This window comes from Thunnus maccoyii, chromosome 14 (assembly GCF_910596095.1).
Source record: "Thunnus maccoyii chromosome 14, fThuMac1.1, whole genome shotgun sequence".
Classification (NCBI taxonomy): Eukaryota; Metazoa; Chordata; class Actinopteri; order Scombriformes; family Scombridae; genus Thunnus; species Thunnus maccoyii.
Window position 1 is genome coordinate 31,117,636 of NC_056546.1, and position 21,478 is coordinate 31,139,113.

Sequence of the window (21,478 nt, forward strand, 5' to 3'; positions counted from 1 at the left end):
TTCCCTTTTCTCATATCCATTGGCATTTTTAATTTCATCTTTACAATGTAAGCTTTCAGTTTAAGCATTTCCACTTAAGATTTGCATTTTAAATTTCACTTTTTTCATTGTCACTTTAAATTTTAAATTATCGTTGTATGTTTTAAATTTGATTTTTCAATTTCTTTTGTCTTTTTAAGTTTAATTATGGCCTGATTATTCCTGGTAGTGTTGTAAAATAATCATCTTTTTTAATTTTATCTCTTTCAATTTTCTGTTTGGACTTTTAATTATAATTATGACCAAAAATATCCTCCATACACACCCACCTGCTTTTTGTGATGGTGTTTCCCATCATCATGTATTACCTGGGAATTCTATATTTATCCTTTTGCAAGAACTAATGAGACAATCTGCCTCTAGGAGGAAAAACAGTGAGAAGACCGAACAGATTGGCTCTAGTAATGTGGGAGTGAACTTTGAAGAGGAAGACCTGGTGACCAACATAGATGATGAATCTGAGGATGAAGGTAAAAAAAACAACACTGGCAGTTTATATTAAAGACACATTTTCACAATTATTGCTTATTGACACACATATCAGTAATTGTTACATTATTTATGATTACGAACTACTCACTGACACATTATGTGAAGTGGGAATATAATCACATTTTAATCCACCAAGCCACACTGACAGTGGTTACTAAAGTGTCTGGTGTTTTAAATGACCTTCCGTTGTCTGTCTCATGACAAATACACTTCTATTTCTATTTCTATTAAGTTATCGATCTACACCAAATCTGAGAGACCTGCTATATGTCTGGCAGTCTGTATGTCTGAAGTTTAATACCTAATGGTGAAGCTTTGGTGAGGAAGATAAAAAATTGATAAATAACAATGACATCTGGTAACAGATGGAGTTGGTGTGGGTCAGAGACTTCCACTGAAGTGTTGCTGATGTGTATTTTGAGTAAGAAATGAAGCTTACATGAGTTTTATTCTTGGAAAAATATTTTCTATTCATCTGACCATGTTGGTCTTTAGCCTTGTATATTTCTATGCGAGTCCAGTCAAGGTCGCAAAAGTTTCATAAACTCTCCTGGACTGATCTCTTCTCAAATGATTTCTGTTTGTGTCTCCCGTCCACCTCTCATCCTCCCACTCTCTATGTTAATTCATCCTTTCTTTTCCCTCTCTCAGTCGAGTTGATGCCCAGTAAGTGGGGTCTGGTGATGGACAGGTTACTGGTTCTGTCCAGAAGGTTCTCTGACATTCTCACCAAGGTTCAAGTGTTTCTCTGGGGGCTTCTGGAACTTCACATCCTTAAGATGGTGGCCTTCTTCTCCGTGTGGGTTGCACTTGAGGAGGTAAAACCAGGGTTTATGGGTTGGTATGTTGTGTGTATGAAAGGAGTGAGGCAAAGAATTAATTAAACACTGCACAATAATCAGATGCCAGTATTTTGAGTCTTTGTATTGTCCCAGTCAATTATGCTATAACTTGAAGGTGATTTATTGAGAGTGATACTGAGTGAGACTGTTCTCAACCTAGATAAATTGAGCAAAACCATCAGTTTTAACTAAGTTATAGAATTTTAAAACCATTGATGTGTTGGTCACATACACACACGCAAAATAAAATCTGATGAAAATAAATATGGTTAAGTTCAACTTTGACAAGAATTTCTACAACCCTTGTCTGTCACAATGATGGATTATGATAATAACCTGAATAAACAAAAGTTGGAAGATTATTCTTTTTAACTGACTTTTGCAGTTAGTGTAATAGCTATGTGATCATCTCATTCACCTACTGTAATCAACTATTAGTGGACCGACCAGAAAACTCTAGAAACGTTTGTACGAGGCATCATCCAACATTCACAACGCCAACAATGAGCCAGCCTTACGTCTGAGAGGGATCACCCACACAAGGATTCTAATGTGCACGTGCTATAGGCACAAAACTGTGGGTGCCTGAAAAACAGTATTTGGTGAATGTGCTGAATATGCAACTTTCACTGAAATGAATGGTACAGCATGTATCTAGCAGTGTCCCATCCTTGTTCAGAATGGCATGTTTTGGTGTTCACCAACAGAGTTGAATGATCTACACATATGTGATGCTTGAATTTAGCTATTAAACATGTTGATTTTGTGAAGGTGCATTATGGCCTTCATCTTGTTCTGTTCCGTTCTGTTTGTTGCAGCCATCGGTGATGAACCTGGTCCTGGTGGTGTTGTGGTCTCTGGCAATGCCATATGGTCGCTTCAGGCCCATGGCCTCCTGTCTGTCTACTGTCTGGGTGTGTGTTATCATAGTGTGTAAGATGCTGTACCAGCTCAGTGTTGTCAACCCTGCTGAGTACTCCAGTAACTGTAGTCTGGTAAGATATGCATACACTCACACATGCTGCATCATAATATCTGTTACAACAGGCATAATATTATATTTCAGTTAGTCATTAATACCAACAGGATGAGGGAACAGAAGAAACAGCAGGAGTAGAGCAAGACATCACAACCTTTAAGTTGTTGGTCACCAAAAACATCACCAATTTGACAAGAAGTGTGCAGCTTTTTTTAAACAACCAAATACAGAAACATGCTGCAAATAGAGGAAACACAACCAAATGCTGTAAACACAACTAAATACAGAAAAATGCTGCAAAACCAAAAAACATAATCAAATAGTGGATGTGTTTCCCTTTATTTGCTTGAGTTTTGTAGCACATTTATACTTTCTGTTTTTGCAGCAAGTTTTTATATTTGGCTGTGCTATTTTGGTTGTCTGTTTAAGCATTGTGTTTCAGTATTAAGTACCCCTGCTCCTTTCCAGTCATGGAAAGGAGGAGGGGTTGGATGTTGTACAAGGAAATTGAATTGAATTTTGTTAATGAATCACAACTTGTTCTAGAACTATGCATTGATATGAGCAGAACAAATAAATAAATGAATGAATAATATATACCGTAATTAGCAGTAATATAAATGGGTGACTACACTGTTAACCATAACTATTTTCATAATAATAACTATGTTCATATTCATAATATCAAAAAAATGTAGTCCTGCTCACCAAGGCTCTGAAAGGTTTGTTTGTTTCTCCAACTGGGGAAACCCATTCACCAGAGCAGGACCAGAGCTTTTTGAGTCACTGATGAATTCAGAGATGTGAGCAGTGATTCACAAATATTTTCTGCCCATTAGCAGTGGGGTCCTGACAAATGCTTTATACGTGGTCTGTCCATATATTTTTGATCCACAGCAAGATATCTGAACAGCTACAGGCCAGATGGACAAGAGAGGGAATCAGTTGAATTCTCTCATTTTTTATGTGAAAAAACAATCTGGAAGCTTTAAGTAGTTTCATTTTTAAAAACGATAAGTCATTTACCTGAAAGAGCTGGACATTATAGTTTTTAGCAAATGTTACTGAAACAGGAAGAAATTGTTGGGGATTATTTTCAGTGGCAGAGTAATCCACATTTGGTTCTCTAATGTCACTGACTATCTGGTACAGGTCTAGTTGTTGTAGTAACCTGACACAGTTTAATAGTAATGTGCTCAGGTTTCATTTTGGGGCTGGAGTGATAAGGTGTTGACTGTCCAGCTTATGAATCTGTATCTTTCTCCTTTTCTTCACAGCCTATAACAAATGAAACCAACCTGTTACCAGAGGAAATGATGAACTCCTCTCTGTATAAGGACCCCGTGGATCCAGCCAAATGGTTTGGCATTAGGAAAGATGCCACTGTACTGGGTTACAGCAAGGTATACTCAGTATATGTTTCCTAGTTAGTGAAAAGATGGAGACAGTCAAGTTAACTCCGATAAGGATACTCCTGTATTAGGTTAATAAAGGAAAACATTTTTTAAGGGGGTCAGTTCTCCAACTACAAATAGCTTTGCTTTTATTTTTTCCAAGTTTCGAAATAATTATCTCTGAGATTTTGGCCTCCGCCCCACTGTTTCTGGTGAGAGATGTTGCTGTACTGTATTGTGATGGAGACAGAAATTTCCATTTGTTTTATTTTCCAAAACCTAGATAAATAAACCCAAAACTATCTGCATGACTGAATACCACTAGAGGTACGTGATAAAAGATTTTGTTTTGTCATTTGGGTGAACCAACCCTTAAGATGTCTGCACCAACTTTTGGTACTTGACAGATTTCAGTACCCTGTGCTACAGACACAGTTCGGTCAGTACGTAAAGTATTGAGATTCCATATCCAGCCCTTAAAAGTTTTCTTTTCCTTTATATGCTGAGTGTGAATTAATGAATGTTTTTTTGCAGAACCATTTAATAGTGCTGATGCTGTTGGTGTTTGAGGCGACAGTGTATCGACACCAGGCTCACCACTATCGTCAGCTCCAACGATCTCCTCCAACCATCCCTGCTCTGTTCCCTGCTGCCACCAGGGACACACTAGACCAGGGTTTAATATCCTGCTTCAAGTACCTGCTCAACTACACTTTCTACAAGTTTGGATTAGAGGTAGCTGTGAAAGATCACTTCATCAAATGAAGGAGGAAACACTGAACAAGAGAACTGAGCTTTTTATTGTAATCATTTTAGATATGATTGATAAGATAAGAAAATAAAGTGAGCTTGTCTAGCAGACTGTTTTGCATCAACATCAGTGTTTTGACTGCAAAAAAGATCATAAAGTTTTAAAATGACATTTTTTCTATTTTTATTTCTAAAACCTACCCTCTTTTTAAAAGATTTGTTTCCTGATGACTGTGAATGTGATCGGCCAGCGGATGAACTTCCTGGTGATAATCCACGGCTGTTGGTTGGTAGCCATCTTGGTGAGGCGGCGGCGAGCAGCTATTGCCAGGATCTGGCCCAAATATTGTCTCTTCCTGTCCATGTTCATGATCTACCAGTATATACTGTGTGTGGGCATGCCACCCGCTCTCTGTATAGGTGAGTCCTGATATGAAGTTAAGTGCAACTAGATGACAATAGAATGTTTTTATAGATAAAAATATTTTAAAGCTCCAACACAACCACAATCTCCCAAAATACATATCCTTTGCTCTGACCTCCTACCTAGAATGAATTTCCAGTATTTGTGAAATGAATACAAAGCTGAAACAGCAGTACAGTAACATACTGTAACATTTTACTGAATAAAAAGGAAGAGCTTTCACAGTGATGGCATTAATAAAACCACAGTGTGTCTTTCTGAAATTTGTCTTAAATAGCGGTTCACGTCCTCAATGAAAATCAAACAATTTTACCATCAGAACTCCCTGTGATGCATTATGGTGGATGCCATGGCTGCAGAAAGACTGCTCACACTCATGTCAGAAGAAATTATTATATTTTTACTAAACAGTAATATTAGAACAATAATAAGGAGAAAGATCAGAGATTATGTTGTCACAAAACAAAGGCCAGATATTAAATGAGACCATGGTTTACACCATCATTTAGTTAAGCTGAACAAAATTGTGAACAGTTGAACATCTCGATATTTTAACCAAAATAAATATCATATACATTGAATGCTATACAAAGCAAGCTTTTGATTCCCCACATGGCCCACATGGCATCACATAGCACTCTGCTGAAGGTGAACTATTGTAGCAAAGAAGTACATCTTGTAAATTATATTACTATTAGACCATTGTTGAATAGTATGTGGATACCATACCTATGTCTACCTTCCTGTCTGTACCTATCTGTATTTCCTGTCTCTGTTGTCCTATAGACTACCCATGGCGATGGAACACTCCAGTTTTGATGAACTCGGCTCTCATTAAATGGATCTATCTGCCTGACTTCTACACTGTGCCTAACTCCAAAAACCTCATAGGTCAGTTTGTGTGCATGTGTCTCTGGGTCTGTGTGTGCATTGGTATGTCTTTGTCAGTGTCAATTATCCAAGAAGGTTGAATCGAGAACAACTGGACTCGGTTGAAGATACTTGAAGATGTTTTGCCTCTTATCCAAGGAGCTTCTTCAGTTGTAACTGACTTTTGGGGAGTCCAGGTGTTTAACTTCTGTGGGGTCGTTATCAAAGTTATAGATACCACTTGGTTTGTTAGTGTTCCTGGCTGTTGTAACGACAGTTGTTAAAGTCTGTGTAAAGGAAAATCATAGATTTCTTTTAAAACACATTATACATGTTAGAAAATAATTGCTGAAAAAATGTGAAAAGACTGTGATCAGCACTGCTGCAGGAGCCAAGCCTGTGTAGCTGCCCTCTCTGCCTCTGTCCAGTCTCACCCTCACTGTCTTGGGCTGTGTTGAGGAAGCTACTCCGATGCCTTCACTGTCACTACAGATGTACTCCTGCGGCTGCGGTTCCAGCACCTTTGTTGGCGTTTTTCAAAGAAGCGAGTAACGTTGACACCGAACTTCATTAAAAAAATTGACAATTAAACAAAATGATGATTGGTGATGGATCACTTGTTAACCACTCATTTAAGTTATTTTACTGAAATAACTCCACATTTACCTACAAAAGAGGTACCAAATTAAACAATGGGTCTGAGCGTTACTTTATTTTTGAAATATCCATGTTGCTTGTCTTAGGCCGTATTCAGACCAAATCAGGTAGTGCGGCAGGGTTGAGCGGAGGTGTGGGCGTGTTTATTTGTGCTCTAGAACGTAACCTCTGCGAAACAATTAGAAAATAACGTTTTATTGATCTGATTCACCGGCTTTCTTGCTATCAGTACTCCCTCTCTTCATTCACTTTCCAGCTCACTCACTCTATCTCGCTGGTGCACTCAGCTCTCTCTTTCTCTTTCTCTTTCTCTTGTCTTTTTTAAAATGAGACGGGAAGCAGACAGCAAAGTCTAAATTTACTTTTAACTTTATCAAACAAAGAGAAATGTCCTCTCCTCCACCTAGTGACATCTTTGTGCTCCCTCATGGCACAGTTTACAGCTCTGATCAGTCTGATCTCCGGCTGTGATTGGCCACCGCAGCCTTCAGCCGTAGTAACATCGGGTTGCATTTCTCCAAAAGTTGACTCTGCATCAACTTTCTGACCGCAGTCCAGTGTGGCACCGAGGACTGGCTTTTGCTTTCGCGGTTTTCGCTTCACTGCTTGATTTGGTCTGAATATGGCTTTAAACATACAAACAAGGTCTATTTCAAATTATATAGAAGCAGGAGCATGAGCGTTGTTAAGTTCAAAGGTTCAGAAGATGAAGAGAGCCTTCAGCTGACACGCCTCCAGCATTCCAGAGCTCAGAATATTGCTTGTTTTCTCCTTCTGTAGCTGTTGTAAACATTTTACGACCTTTTTCTTGTATCCACTGGTAGGATCCTGCCTCAGTGTTTCATATATATTAGTGTCACTGAATAGTGTGGTGATCCTGGCATGGTAGTCCATTGTGTGACGACCTGTGCACCTTCCTTTATCGGCTGGTAGGTTGGTGATGTTTTGGTCTTTGGTCAATTTTTGGAGCAAGCCATTAGCTTCTGTATTAAAAGCCTCAAAGGTGAAATGGGCCTGTCTCACTCTCTCATTCAGTACCTGGTTCTGTGCCCTCTCTAGGGTCATTCGAGCTCTGTGGCCTTTCACTGTAGAGCCTACATGTAGGCAGTTTGGTAAGAATCTGTGCTGTCTGCATCTCAGGTTAAACCCACTGTATAGAATTAATGGACATATCGAAATAACGGTCACTGTGATGTCACCCATTGGTTTTTGGACTTGCATTTTGAAGCCTCAAATTTGGTATTTTGGCTGTTGCCATCTTGCATTTACAGTCTAGGGGAAAACAGGGCAACATGAGCCATTTTTTACATATGATGATTTTACTGCAAAATGAAAGTATATTTGTTTCAAATAATAGTTACTACATATACCTCAGGTTGTTGTGTACCCATGGAAATTAAAAGAAGTTATCTAATTATTATGGTTTAAGAACAATGAGCCATCAAAAAAGTTAGTCCAATGGCACAACTTACCCCAAGGTAGGGGTAAAATGAGCATAAGGATGGGGTAAATAGTGCTGCCATTATATACTGATATAAAAATTACACAAAATCAAACAAATTAATTATAAAATTAAAAATAATTTGAACTTTATTAATGCCATCAATTTAACAAAGGCAAAAACTTGTACTTTTAAGTAAAATCATATGTTTGTGTCTTGTTGTTCAAAATGTTACCTAAACATTTTCAGTAAAGATTAAGCTGTGATCTTTGTGTGTCAGCTACAGAAAGAATGTGTGTGTAAATGTGCTTTCATGTATACAGACAGGTGACAAATTAAAGAAGGGGTGTGATGTGGGGGGCATTTTTTGGCATGGTTTGGGTCCACTTGTCCCCTTAGAGGGAAGGGTCACTGCAAATCAATACAAAGTTGTTCTGAGTCATCACCTTTATCCTATAATGAAACATTTCTATCCTGATGGGAGTGGTCTCTTCCAGGATGACAATGCCCCTATCCATAGGGCATGCGGGGTCACTGAATGGTTTGATGAGTATGAAAATGACGTGAATCATATGGTATGACCTTCACAGTCACCAGATCTCAACCCAATTGAACACCTATGGCAGATTTTGGACTGAGGTTTTAGACAGCGCTTTCCACCAACATCATCAAAACACCAAATGAGGAAATATCTTTTTGAAGAATGGTGTTCATCCCTCCAAAAGAGTTCAGAGACTGTAAAATCAATGCCAAAGTGTATTGAAGCTGTTCTGGCAGCATGTGGTGGCCCGACACCTTACTAAGACACTTTATGTCAGCTTTTCCTAAATTTGTCACCTGTCTGTATGTACAGCATGTTTGTTTGTGGCTTAAATTTAACATTAGTCAACAATTAGGTATTTATTCATCAACATTGTAGCACTTGTAACATGGATCAAACATGAACAGTGTCTCTAGCCTCTAGAATATCAGAAAATAATTTTTGGGGTAAATTGAGCCATTGACTCAACTTGTCCCAACATCACTGGCACGTTTTACCCCACAACCTCCATTTTGACAAAACTGTTTCACACAGTGGCTCAGATCCACAATTATGCTAAGTTTATGACCTTGTTTTGTAGCGTACACCTACTTAATTTAACATGTAATAATGTCCAAAACTTATCTTTTTTAATTAAGATACAAGACTGATAAATTTAGTATCCATCCAACTCCTTAGAGGGTCTTTTAGTACAACCAAACACTGAACAAGACTTTTTTAGGCGAACAAAATGTTACAGTTAACTTTCATGAACTGAAAACACACTGAAGTCACGACAGCTACACCTATACTGTGAATCTGGGGTTACACCATGGTTACATTACCTAACCAGTGGTAGCAACTTGTCAATCACAACATAGCCACACTCTAAATCATACCCTGCTTTATCTTGAAATTTGAATTAAATTGGACCATAATTTACAAAATGAACACCATGCTGTATTGAAGAATACTTGAAACTCGTGATTGAGACCATAAACTCATTAGGAAAGTGTTCACTGAGGTAATAAATCAAGTGAGAAGTAGAGATATTTTGTCATAGACTTCCATACAATCAGACTTCTTTTTAGCACCAGTGGAGTCACCCCTGATGGCCATTAGAGAGGATGCAGGTTTAAGGCATCACTTTTCAGACCCGCTTGGCTAAACTGTAGGTGGTTTCTGTAATCTGCATTTTTCCTTCCTTCCTTCCTGTCATACTCTCGTACCATTCTGAGTGTTGATCCCAAAATGATTCATGAAATGTCTGTGAAGATTCTCAGTCACCCAGGTCATGGTTATCCAAGGAGGGTTGAATCTCATGAATCATTTTGGGATGAACACCCTCAGAATGGTGTGCTAGTATGAAAGGACAGCAAGGAAAATTGCAGATTACAGAAACCACCCATTGTTTAGCCTGAGATGCAGACAACACAGACTCTTATCAAACAGCCTACATCTAGGATCTATGGAGAAAGGCCACAAAGCTCAGATGATCATAGAGAAAGCACAGAACCAGCTATTGAATGAGAGAGTGACACAGGTCCATTTCACCACTGGAGCTTTAAAATAGAGGTTGATGGCTTACTCCAAAAACTGAAATCACATCTGCCCAGTGCAGTCTTGGAGAAAGTTACTGATTTCATTAAGAAGGCACAACTGCATCAACATACCAAAAGCAAGGAAAGACAGACATGGAAATTCCAAAACCTACAATCCCAAGCCAGCAACACTAAGAAAGCAGAAGAACTTACTTGGAGGCAAAAGAAAGATAGTTTCACATTGGCTGAAACATATAACAGACGGGTAAAGAACCTGTTAGACAGGGAACTTATCCAATCAGAGAAAGATGTCCTAGCCAAAGGATTAAACTTTGCCATCACACCACAGCATTGATCTCATCACAGCAACAGAATCAGCCATAATGAAAAACAACTTAACAGAAATGGAGGCAGAACAGCTCAGGTTAAAGGTATCAGCTGCCCTTTCCAACACAAAGGCAGCCCCTTCAAACCTCAGCATAATTCCCTTTGTGGCCAACCTCTACATGGAAGAAGTAGAAAGCAGAGCTCTGAAATCCTTCAGAGAAACAGTACCAAGCCACAGGTTTGGATATGTGGATGACACATGGGTCAAAACCCAGGAAGTGCAAGCCTTCACAGAACACATTAACTCAGTAACTCAGATAGTGACATCAAGTTCACATGAGAGGATGTCAGGAACAACAGCTTGGTCTTTTTGGACTGTGCCATGTACATTGAAGAGGACAGGAGCCTCCACATTGGAGTATACAGGGCACCCACACACACAGTAAAAAAACGTGGGGGGTCTCCGTGACTGTCTCAGATTCAATGTGGATTGATACATTTGATAAAATGGAAGTGTGTCTGTTCTGTAAGAAAACGTTTTTTATGTGAATTGGTCACGGCGTCTCTCTCTCCCTCACAGAGGGGACAGCTAGCAGACTGTGAGGAGATATTAACTAAAATTTACAAAGATTGTAGTGGATTAGAATCACTGACTTTACCTTACCTTTAACTACATACAAATTTTGTGTATTGGGCTCTGAGCGCTTCGAAAATGCTGGTGACCTACACTCAACACTGTACTTGAACGCCTCCTGTGTAGACACAGGGAAACTATGCTGAGTCTCTACCGTACTCTGCCGTCATTTATGGTTGCGCTAGCTTCTCTGTCCTCTCTATTTGTCGGTGTTTGTGTTTAGCTTAGTTTGTAACGTATTAAAATTTGTCTGTGTTCTTCATTCTTTCTAAACTTCACTCAGTATTTTAATGTCAGGAATATTATTTATTTTACTGACATTTTTTATTTCTTTCAAGTGAAATAATCAATTTATATAGTGACTTTGCTGATGGAAACATTGCTTTTGCTGCTGTAAGAAACAATGTTCTGTCATATTCAAAATATAAATCTATTCTAATCCTATTGTGAATGTATTCTTTTTTTAAAATAATAATTCAAAAACCCCCAATTCTTTAGTAATGAAGAAGAACAGATAAGAGTATTGATAAATATTCTTATTTCTTTCTTCTGGTGTTTCGTTCATTCCACCAATGCAGTCAAGTATGTAACATAACGCATCACTATAACTACTATCTCTTCTGTTATCAGATCATTTTAACACCCGCAGACACAAACATGATGAAAATTGTTGATTATGTTACCTTTAGATGCTGAAAATAATCTGAATCAAGCTGATGAGTGAAGGTGAAATTAATCAGCAGCTTCAACCAGGAAACCAACCAGAAGAAGAACAAACATGTAACTCACAGCAGGAGGTTTTTAAGGTCGTTTGATTCACAAACAGTCTCAAGTCTCTGTATTCATCTTTAACCTGAAGTGTTCTTTAAGGAAATCTGATCACAGAACAGCAGCTCTGAACTTTGAAATGAAAAACCTGGAACCAAAGTCAAATATTAACAGACAGTATAAATCTTTATCAGTTTGATCATAAAGTCTGATGTGTGCCTGTTATTCCAACAAGGAAATAAAAAGTGCTGAGATGGCATTAATGAAGTCTTTTGTATCTCTGTGATATGTGCAAAGTGGGACAAATAAATTGTTTGTGGATAAGATAAAGATAAAATTCTAACCATTGCCATTCCTACAGCTGGCTAGTGGCAACCGCCTGACTATGGGAGGATGAGAAAATCGCAGTTCACATCCATTCACTATAAGCCTGTGTTACGAATATTTTTTGATTCATATTTTTATAGCACACAGTGCATTTTTTAAAATAATTATTGTAATGATAATAGTCCAAAATTGTGTGAAAATACACAGTTTTTAGACAAATAACATCAAATTTTCTTGTGGGGAGGACCCGCAAACCCTCTGACCAAAACCCCTGTGTGCCTTTGACCTGGTTATTTTATTTGACCACTGAAGGTCAGATTATTTAATCAACTTGATAGCATCATAAAACAACAAAAATCATATCATATCAGCAAAATGGTGTAGAACAAGAAATGATGCCACCAGTATTCTATTGAATACATTAGCTATGGATACATATCCCTCTTGCTTTTCACAGTAGCCTCAGACTTTTTCCTTGATAGACTGCTCTTATTTTCGGTTGGAACAATTAATAAGAATGCTTCTTGTTTGGCACTGACACCAAATTAATACTTTCTGATTGGCTGCTGTTCATGATCAATAACGAGACCAAATTAAAGTTTGACTGTCAAATTTCTAGCCACTGCATTTAATGCTCATAAATATAATTTCTATCAACATAGCTTTTTTGCTCCCTGCATGGAAAAACTAATGATAATGACATTCCAACTGTCCAGTTGAATTAAATCTGTTATTTGGCATCCAATGACATGCTTCTTTAACTATATAACACAGAATAATGATCAACATTAATATTCAGGGGAGACAATTAGCCTGCATTTTAATCAATGGGGGGAAGTAAGGGACCTGGATAATGGATAGGGGGGTGCTGGCCCACAAAAGGTTGAATACCACTGCTTTAAGCAAATGCATGGCTCAACACAGGAGGGCCAACTCTGCAAGTCAAGACTTATTAGTTTACCTACACCTGAAAGATAAGGGAGACTCTTTCGAGGACAACAACATGCATATTTTGGATAGGGAGGACAGATGAGAGCCGGGTTCTGCTTGAGGTTTCTACCAGTTAAAGGGGAGTTTTTCCTTACGGCTGTCACTGAGTGCTTTCTCATGGGGGAATTGTTGGGTCTCTGTAAATTAAAGAGTATGGTCTTGACCTGCTCTATGTGAAAAGTGCCCTGAGATGACTTTTGTTGTGATTTGGTGCTATATAAATAAAAATTGATTGATTGATTGATTGATTGATTGATGAGATGATTGGAAAGAGGAGTCAAGGAGGCCATCTACATCAAAGTAGAAAAAGCATCTATCAAAGGGGAGGAGGTCTACGACACCACTTATCCCTCACCTTCAATAGTGTCCTTTCATCCCTTCCCAGGAGATTTAACAACCATTCACATCTGACATCATGTGACTCCAATGACTCTTAACAACTGTTGTCACAACAGCCAGGAGCACTAATGAGTGGTATGGATGACCTTGATAATGACCTCACAGAGGTTAAATACCTGGGACTCACCACCAATCAGTTAGAACTGAAGAAGCCCCTAGGATGAGAGGCGAAATGTCTTTAAGTATCTTCAACCAAGTCCAGTTGCCCTTGATTCAACCCTCCTTGGATAGCCATGACCTGGAAGACTGAGATTCTTCACAGACATATCAGTGTCAATTCAGTCTTCCATCCATCCATCCATGCATCCATCCACCCATTCATCCATCCATGCATCCGTCCATCCATCCATTTATTCTTTAATTTAGTTGAAGGCGCAGAACAAGTCCACTTTTGTCAAATGCCACTCATATGTGACACTTTATACAGTTTATTAGTAAGAATCCTGCTTGTTTTCTGATCTCCTAACATTTAAATTTGCTGTTGTTTAAACTCAACACTCCCTCAGTGTTTACCAGTGTCTTAAGTGTCTTAATGAATCCAGCACAGTGTACATTTTCAGAGTGTTAATTCAATCAGTACAGCAGTCATGCCATACACTGTCACTCTTGTGACTCTTGTGTTCTCTTTTTAACAGAAATACTGTTTTCACTTAGTAGAACCAATTAATTTAGGTTCTTTTTATGGACCTTCTCTGGTCATTTTTTTAAATTGGTGCTAAGCTGTCAATGATCCAACACCTCATGTACAGATTTTTTTGGCATTTTAAGCCTTCCAGTTGCTGAAAGGGCATAATTCTCCCCTGTCCTGGTTGACATCTGTAGGAAGTGTTGTTTCGCTGACAGTAGCTTAACAATGAACCAAAGAACGCAAAGTAGAAGCAATTGAAATGCATCAGTGAGTGACAGTATTTGTGTTAAAAAGAGAAAGTGAGAGCAGTCTAATGATATGACTCTGCTGTTGTGCTGTGGAAAATGTGCTTTATGCTGAATTTATCAATTGAGCCATTACAGTGCAGGTAATTTTTCTCCGCCCATGTGTTTATCCAACCTGTATTAATGACAGACCTTTCTGTGTTTGAGCTGGTCATGCCCTGAGCTATCACTTGAGGTTTTGTGCAAATTTTATTGAAATTAACACAATGTATTTGTTGTAAAAGTTTACAACAAATACATTGACCAAAACAAGAAGCAAGTGTTTCAGAAACAGCTGCCTAATGTGTATAAACCAATCTGACCAATGGGACAGTTGTGACACCGCCCTGTCAATGAGCTGTTTTCTTCCCAGACCTTCTGTACCTACCGGTTTTATTAATCTTTGTTTCATCCAGTGTCACATGAGTTTATCCTATAATTCTGTCTCAGCACTAGTGTCAGTGTTATGAGGCAGCAGTGAATGATCCAGGCTTATGATGATTGTGATGATGATGATGATGATGACAATGATGATGATGATGATGTGATGATGATGTGTCCATAGCGGACTTTGTGCTGCTGATGTGTGCGTCCCAGCAGTGGAAGGTGTTTGAGAGTGAGCACACAGAGGAGTGGATGGTTCTGGCAGGAGAAAACACAGACAACCCTGAACCAATGGAAGGTCGACTGTTCAACCCTGCACCCAATTTCATCAACTGCAGGTAAATACTGTACAACAGAAGCTCTATTTCCTGTACTTCCAAGAGACAAATCATTTGACAATATTTTGTGTTCAGAAACATTTTTGATAAAGATCTCCAGCACAGCTGTGTGCCGACGTGCTGCAGTAAGAGTATTGTCTCATTTCCAGTTAAGTGAGCTTCTGTGTTGTTAGTTGTCTGTGTTGGTAGAGCGGGTCGTCCACTAATCGGAAGATTGGCAGTTCGATTCCGGGTTCCTCCAGTCCACATGTCGAAATGTCCTTGGGCAAGATACTGAACCCCAAATTGCTCCTGATGGCTGCTCCATCAGTGTGTGAGTGTGTGTGAATGATTAGATTCCTCTGATGGGCAGGTTGGGACCTTGCATGGTAGCCCCTGTACCCATTCAGTGTGTGAATGAGTGAATGTGACTCATAGTATAAGAACTGCTTGAAGTGGTCGAAAGGCTAGAAAGGTGCTATACAAGTACAGTCCATTCACCATTTATTCTTCATTACTGCAGCTAATTACCTGCTGTACATTTAAATTAACACTAGTTCTGTTCAAGCACTCTTACTTCTCCTGCTCGGTGATTTGTATGTTCAGCTATTCCTCTGCCTCCTTTAGTGATAATGGTACATGTAATAAATGTAGTTTATTTGCAGTGTTGGAGGCAAGGCTTAGTTAATTGGAAGTGTGCTTTGCACCATGGAAAACCAATCATTAGCTATTATAGTGAGCCAGCCCCCAGTAGCCAGTGCGTGCCAACCCAGCATAGCTCCTACTTCCCCGGTAGTTCCCAAGCAGCCAGGAAGCCAGGGTGGTTGAGTGACTGTCCAAAGGAAACATAGCCCTAAGGAGAAGCCCATGGTTCACCACTAACCAGTTCATGTTTCTAATAGGTTCTCCCCACTCAGTGCCACACCTGCTGAGAAACCAACTTTGATTATTGGCAGCTCCATAGTGAGAAATGTGAAGTTACAGACCATAGTCACATGTATTCCTGGGGCCAGATGGGGCAACATAGAATACCACTTAAAACTGTTGGCTAAGGATAAGCATAAATATGGTAAAATCATTATTCATGTCTGCAGTAATGCCTCCAGATCACGCCATTTGGAGGTCACTAAAATTAATGTTGAATCGGTGTGTACATATGTAAAGATAATGTCAAACTCCATAGTTTTCTCTGGCTGACTTTCTGGGGAAGACCTGGACTGATTAGGAGACATGCCGTACATCCCACTTTGGATGGAGCAGTTCTCATATCTAGAAATATGGTTGAGTTTATTAGTAGACCAAAAGCATGACATCCCAGAGTTGAGTCAAGGAGGCAGAGCTGCAGTCCTACATGCTTCTCTGTGTTTCCTGTAGAACAGTTACTCACCCAAAACCCCATGGAAGCTGTCTGCCCCTGACTGCAATAATATAACAAAATGGGAGAATTAAATGTGGACTCTTATATCTCTGTCATCTAAAGCCGTATTAGTAAAAGATCTAATATCTATCATATTGATCTACTTTGTCTTACTGGCTGTGTCATGAAAAAAAATGTTAACCTAAATGAACCCACTCCTCCTTGTCATATTCATACTCAGGGTGCGTTCTGATACCCATACTACCATACTATTTAGTATGGCAGAAAAAGATTTAGTCTGTCCCTATACATAGTATGTCAGATGCAGTATGCCAAAAGTACCAGGATGTCGAACTACATCTGGTCGCATGTTGCAGTATGCAAGCCAATATGCTTCTCTGCACAGAGGAAAATACGTCACATCGACTGAGACGCCGAGAGAGCACAGATCAATGACAGTGCATTGACAGTGCAATGACAATAGCCAGTGCAATGACAGAAGCTGCAACAGCAGATGAAGTAGTATGTCCCAATTGTATGCATACTGCATGCAACAGTATGTACTTTGCTGCAGTACGTACTAAAAGTAAAAAGTAGAAGTATGCGATTTGGAATGCAGCATCACATTCCTCGAGACACAAGCTGAGGAGGTGGACTTGCAGCCATTTTCAGCTCAAGCCTATTAATCAACCCCAGACCTAAACTTAATAATAACTCATTCGAAAGCCTTGTTCTTAGTCTTTCACACCCAACCTGGAAAGCTTTACAGCCAATTCTATTTGTTATAGTGTACTGCCTTCCTGGCCCGTACTCTACCTTTTATCTGAATTCTCAGTCTTTATCAAGTCCTTAGTACAGATAAAGTAATTATAGTAGGTGACTTTAATATTCATGTGAACATCTTCTCTCAGAGTGTAAATAAATCCACTCACTGCGAATGACACTCAACTCCATTGCCCCTTTAAAAAAAGAAGATAATAAAACAAAAGAGGTGTAACTCCCAAACCCACAAATTAAAGCAAATATCGCAACAACTTGGAAGGATATGATGTTTCACCAAACTGGGAGAATCTCACTTACAGTCTGGCAAGATAGTCTTAAAGGTCCAATGTGTAGAATTCGGTGGCATCTAGTGGAACAGACTTGGCAAAAATGGAATATAATATTCATAATTCTGTTTTAGTTAGTGTATAATACCATAAAATCACGAATCTTTATGTTTTTGTTACCTTACAATGAGCCCTTTATATCTACAGAGGGAGCAGGTCCCCTTCTGTGGAGCCCGCCATGTTTCTACAGTAGCCCAGAATGGACAAACCAAACACTGTCTCTAGAGAGGGCCTTTCACATTTTTCATGAGTTTCATGTCCACCGTAGGTTCTCCTACACACTTGGATGAGGGGAGGGGTATTCAGTTGGTTGCAATGATCCATGTATTTCTATAGCTCTCAGTAGTAATGACTTCATCAGCTTCTTTAATGATAAAATCCTAACTATTAGAGACAAAATTCATCACCTCCTGCCCTCAACTGGCACTGATTTATCCTCAAACACAGGAACCTCGGAAACAACTGTAAAACCTGATAGATATTTAGAATGTTTTTCTCCAATTGGCCTTCCTAAACTAACTTCAACAATTTCATCATCTAAACCATCAACCTGTCTCTTAGGCCCCATCCCAACTAGGCTGTTTAAGGTCTAGTAAAGAAGTTAGCACTTCTTTACTAGATATGATCAATCTGTCTTTAGTAATAGGCTATTTGCCACAGTTCTTTAAAGTAGCTGTAAACAAACCTCTTCTTAAAAAACCTACTCTTGATCAGGCATTTTAGCCAACTATAGAGCTATATCTAACCTTCCCTTTCTCTCTAAGAGCCTTGAGAAAGCAGTCACAAGTCAGTTGTGTGGCTTTCTACATAACAATAGTTTATTTGAGAATTTTCAGTCAGGATTTAGAGTGCATCATAACACAGAGACAGCACTGGTGAAAGTTACAAATGACCTCCTAACTGCATCGGACAAAGGACTTCCCTCTGTACTTGTCTTGTTAGATCTTAGTGCTGCATTTGACACCATTATATATATTTATATTTTTTATTTTATATTTGTATTGTAATCAGGGCATCCTGAAAAAGAGAAAAAGAGACCTCAATGGCCTACTCTGTTTAAATGAAGGTTTGAATGAATGAAAAATGAATGAATTGACCATCACATCTTATTACCAAGCGGGTAGCTCCCGGTTTGAAAAGTGAAGCCAATGCGGAAGTGCCTTAAACCTGTATTCTCTCTAATGGCCAGCAGGGGGTGACTCCACTGGCTGCAAAAAGAAGTCCGATTGTATGGAAGTCTATGAGAAAATAATCCTACTTCTCACTTGATTTATGATCCTAGTAAACACTTTCCTAATGAGTTTATGGTCTCAATCACTAGTTTAAAGTCTTCTTCAATATATCATGATGTTCATTTTGTAATTTATGGCCACATTTAGAATAAAATAGATGATAAAGAAGCATATGCTTTAGGGTGGGGCTACGTTGTGATTGACAAGTCAGTACCACGGTGACAATGTTGATTGTAACGATTGTAATGTAACCATGGCGTAACACAGATTCAGAGTATAGGCGTAGCTGCTGTGATTTCACAGCATGTTTTCAGTTCATGAAAGTTAATTGTAACATTTTGTTTGCCTAAAAAAGTCTTGTCCAGCATTTGGTTGTGATAAAAGATCCTCTAAGGAGTCGTATGTACAGTTTTTTCGGTGAGCACATTTTGTTTTAATTGTTTTAGCCCTGTTTTGCGCTAGTGGAAATTAACATTACCATTATCACTGTTAACCATAGATTGTAAATGCACCATGCTAGCCATGCTAGCAGCTAGCACTATGGTCAGCACCACCCTCTCATCCAAATATGGTCACTTCTGGCTCCAAAAATCAAACAAATCCAAACTCAAACTCAAGGCTTCAAAACGGCAGTTCGCAAACCAATGGGTGACGTCACGGTGACCACTACCATATTTTTTTTACAGTCAATGCTTATTACAGAGACTGGAACATTTAATTGGCATTAAAGAAACCATACTAAGCTGGTTTAAGTCCTATTTATCAGATCGATTTCAGTCTGTACTGACATGGAGTTCCATAAGGTTCTGTGCTCTGAACAATACTATTCACCATATATATGCTCCCTTTAGGTAATATTATTAGGAAATACTCCATAAATTTTCATTGTTATACAGATGATACCCAATTTTATTTATCAATGCAGCCAGATGAAACCAGTCAGTTAACTAAACTCCAAGCATGCCTTAAAGACATGAAGACCTGGATGACCTGCAATGCTCTGCTACTAAACTCAGACAAAACTGAGTTATTGTGCCTGGCCTTACACACTTTAGAAACACATTATCTAATGATATAGCTACTCTAGGTGGCATTGCCTTGGAATCTGGGAGGTACCATGTACCATTAATGTATGTTACTAACTTGGCATCTTCCCCGTATCTTTGTGCTTTCTTATCTGGCAGGAGACCTTTGGCTGTGGACAAAATGCTGCCCAGCTTGCTGCCCACTGCTGCTGCTATTATTATTCATCATTTTTGCCCACTTATTAGTTATTATTAGTCATATTTCTATTATTATTGTTGTTGCTGTACTTCTCTGTGTCTCTCTCTACCCTCTCCCTCTCCCTCTTTCTCTTTCAACCCAACCAATCAAGGCAGATGGCTGCCCACCTAGAGCCCAGTTCTGATCAAGGTTTCTTGCTGTTAATGGGGAGTTTTCCTTGTTCCTGTCATGAAGTGCTTGCTTATGGGGGAATGTTGGGTCTCTGTAAATTAAAGAGTACAGCCTCAACCTGCTCTCTGTGTAAGATGCCCTGAGATAACTTCCGTTGTGATCTGGCACTATATAAATAAAAATTTTCTTGACTCTTAAATTTTGAGTGGGACTAGTGGGCCAGTGATAGTATGCATTACTGTGACACTGTGACAGTACATTACTGGGCCAGTGACAGTAAGCATTACTGTCACTGGCCCTCTAGTCCTGTCAGTTTTTTTAGCCCATCCCTTAGACTGCAAACTGGACTATGAAGAGGACATGAACATCATTAATAACTTAGAAATCATGGTGAAATACCTTAGTTGTATTAATTAATATACTGTTCTTGCATTAAGGCATGAATGAGATACTGCTCATTCTTGTACCTTCTTCATAGACCATGAGGTATTACATGAATGAATTCATCCTTTTTCATGCATGAAGTCATACATGAATACATGATTATTCATGTACCTTACCATAAAGTGTTATATATGTAAAAAGATTTAAATATATGAAAATGCAGCCTATAAAACAAAAAACAGTAACTATAATGAAGCTCTCTGAACTGTCATAAACATGAATATTAAGCCATTTTAGCTCTCTTGTAGACAATCTATGTAATATAGATATCTCTGGTATTTCTGTAATGCAGTTTCTTTCAACATATACTCATGATACCAACATATGGAATAAGCTAAAAATCAGATGATAATATTGGCCAGGCTGTTGAAGAAGTTGGGCTCATGATCTAGTTGTTGGTTGAATCACTGTAATAGAACCTTGTCACAAAGGCTAGCAAAATGGCCAACAGGAAGTGCCACTTAATTTTAAGTTGTAACCTGCACTTTAAATCTCACTTCGTCTCTCTGTCCCTCTCTCTCTTGCTCACTTCTGACAGTAAAAGCTACTTTGTAGATCAAATCAATGTAGATGTTTTGACACAAGGTATTTGTTTCCTTGTCCTCTTCCAGGAGTTACCTGGACATGGCTAAAGTTCTGGTGTTTCGTCACCTCTTCTGGTTTGTGCTGTCAGTGGTCTTCATCACCGGGGCCACCAGGATCTCTGTGTTCGGGTTGGGCTACCTTCTAGCCTGCTTCTTTTTTCTGCTGTTTGGAACCCAACTATTGGTCAAAACATCCAGGACCCGTCTCGCCCTGTGGGACTGTCTCATCATCTATAATGTGGCAGTCATTGTATCCAAAAATATGTTATCAGTAAGTATAAAGCTCATCATTTGGAGCTAGATTGAAGCTTTCACACAGTCAGGCAGGTTGGAAATAAGCCAGTTGTTTA

The 21,478-nt window shown here is 38.9% G+C and overlaps 1 protein-coding gene across 4 annotated transcripts in view; it reads left to right on the top strand.

The window, feature by feature from the left end:
- Positions 1–21,478, top strand: part of piezo1 (piezo-type mechanosensitive ion channel component 1) — a 172,031-nt gene that overhangs the window by 94,472 nt on the left and 56,081 nt on the right. For all 4 annotated transcript variants that reach the window (XM_042433271.1, XM_042433272.1, XM_042433273.1 and 1 more), the window contains 9 exons: positions 403–509; positions 1,183–1,349; positions 2,192–2,368; positions 3,630–3,755; positions 4,281–4,481; positions 4,712–4,916; positions 5,707–5,811; positions 14,872–15,028; positions 21,156–21,399. In XM_042433271.1, coding sequence (XP_042289205.1) covers positions 403–509; positions 1,183–1,349; positions 2,192–2,368; positions 3,630–3,755; positions 4,281–4,481; positions 4,712–4,916; positions 5,707–5,811; positions 14,872–15,028; positions 21,156–21,399 — 1,489 coding nt within the window. The remainder of the gene's footprint in view (positions 1–402; positions 510–1,182; positions 1,350–2,191; positions 2,369–3,629; positions 3,756–4,280; positions 4,482–4,711; positions 4,917–5,706; positions 5,812–14,871; positions 15,029–21,155; positions 21,400–21,478) is intronic.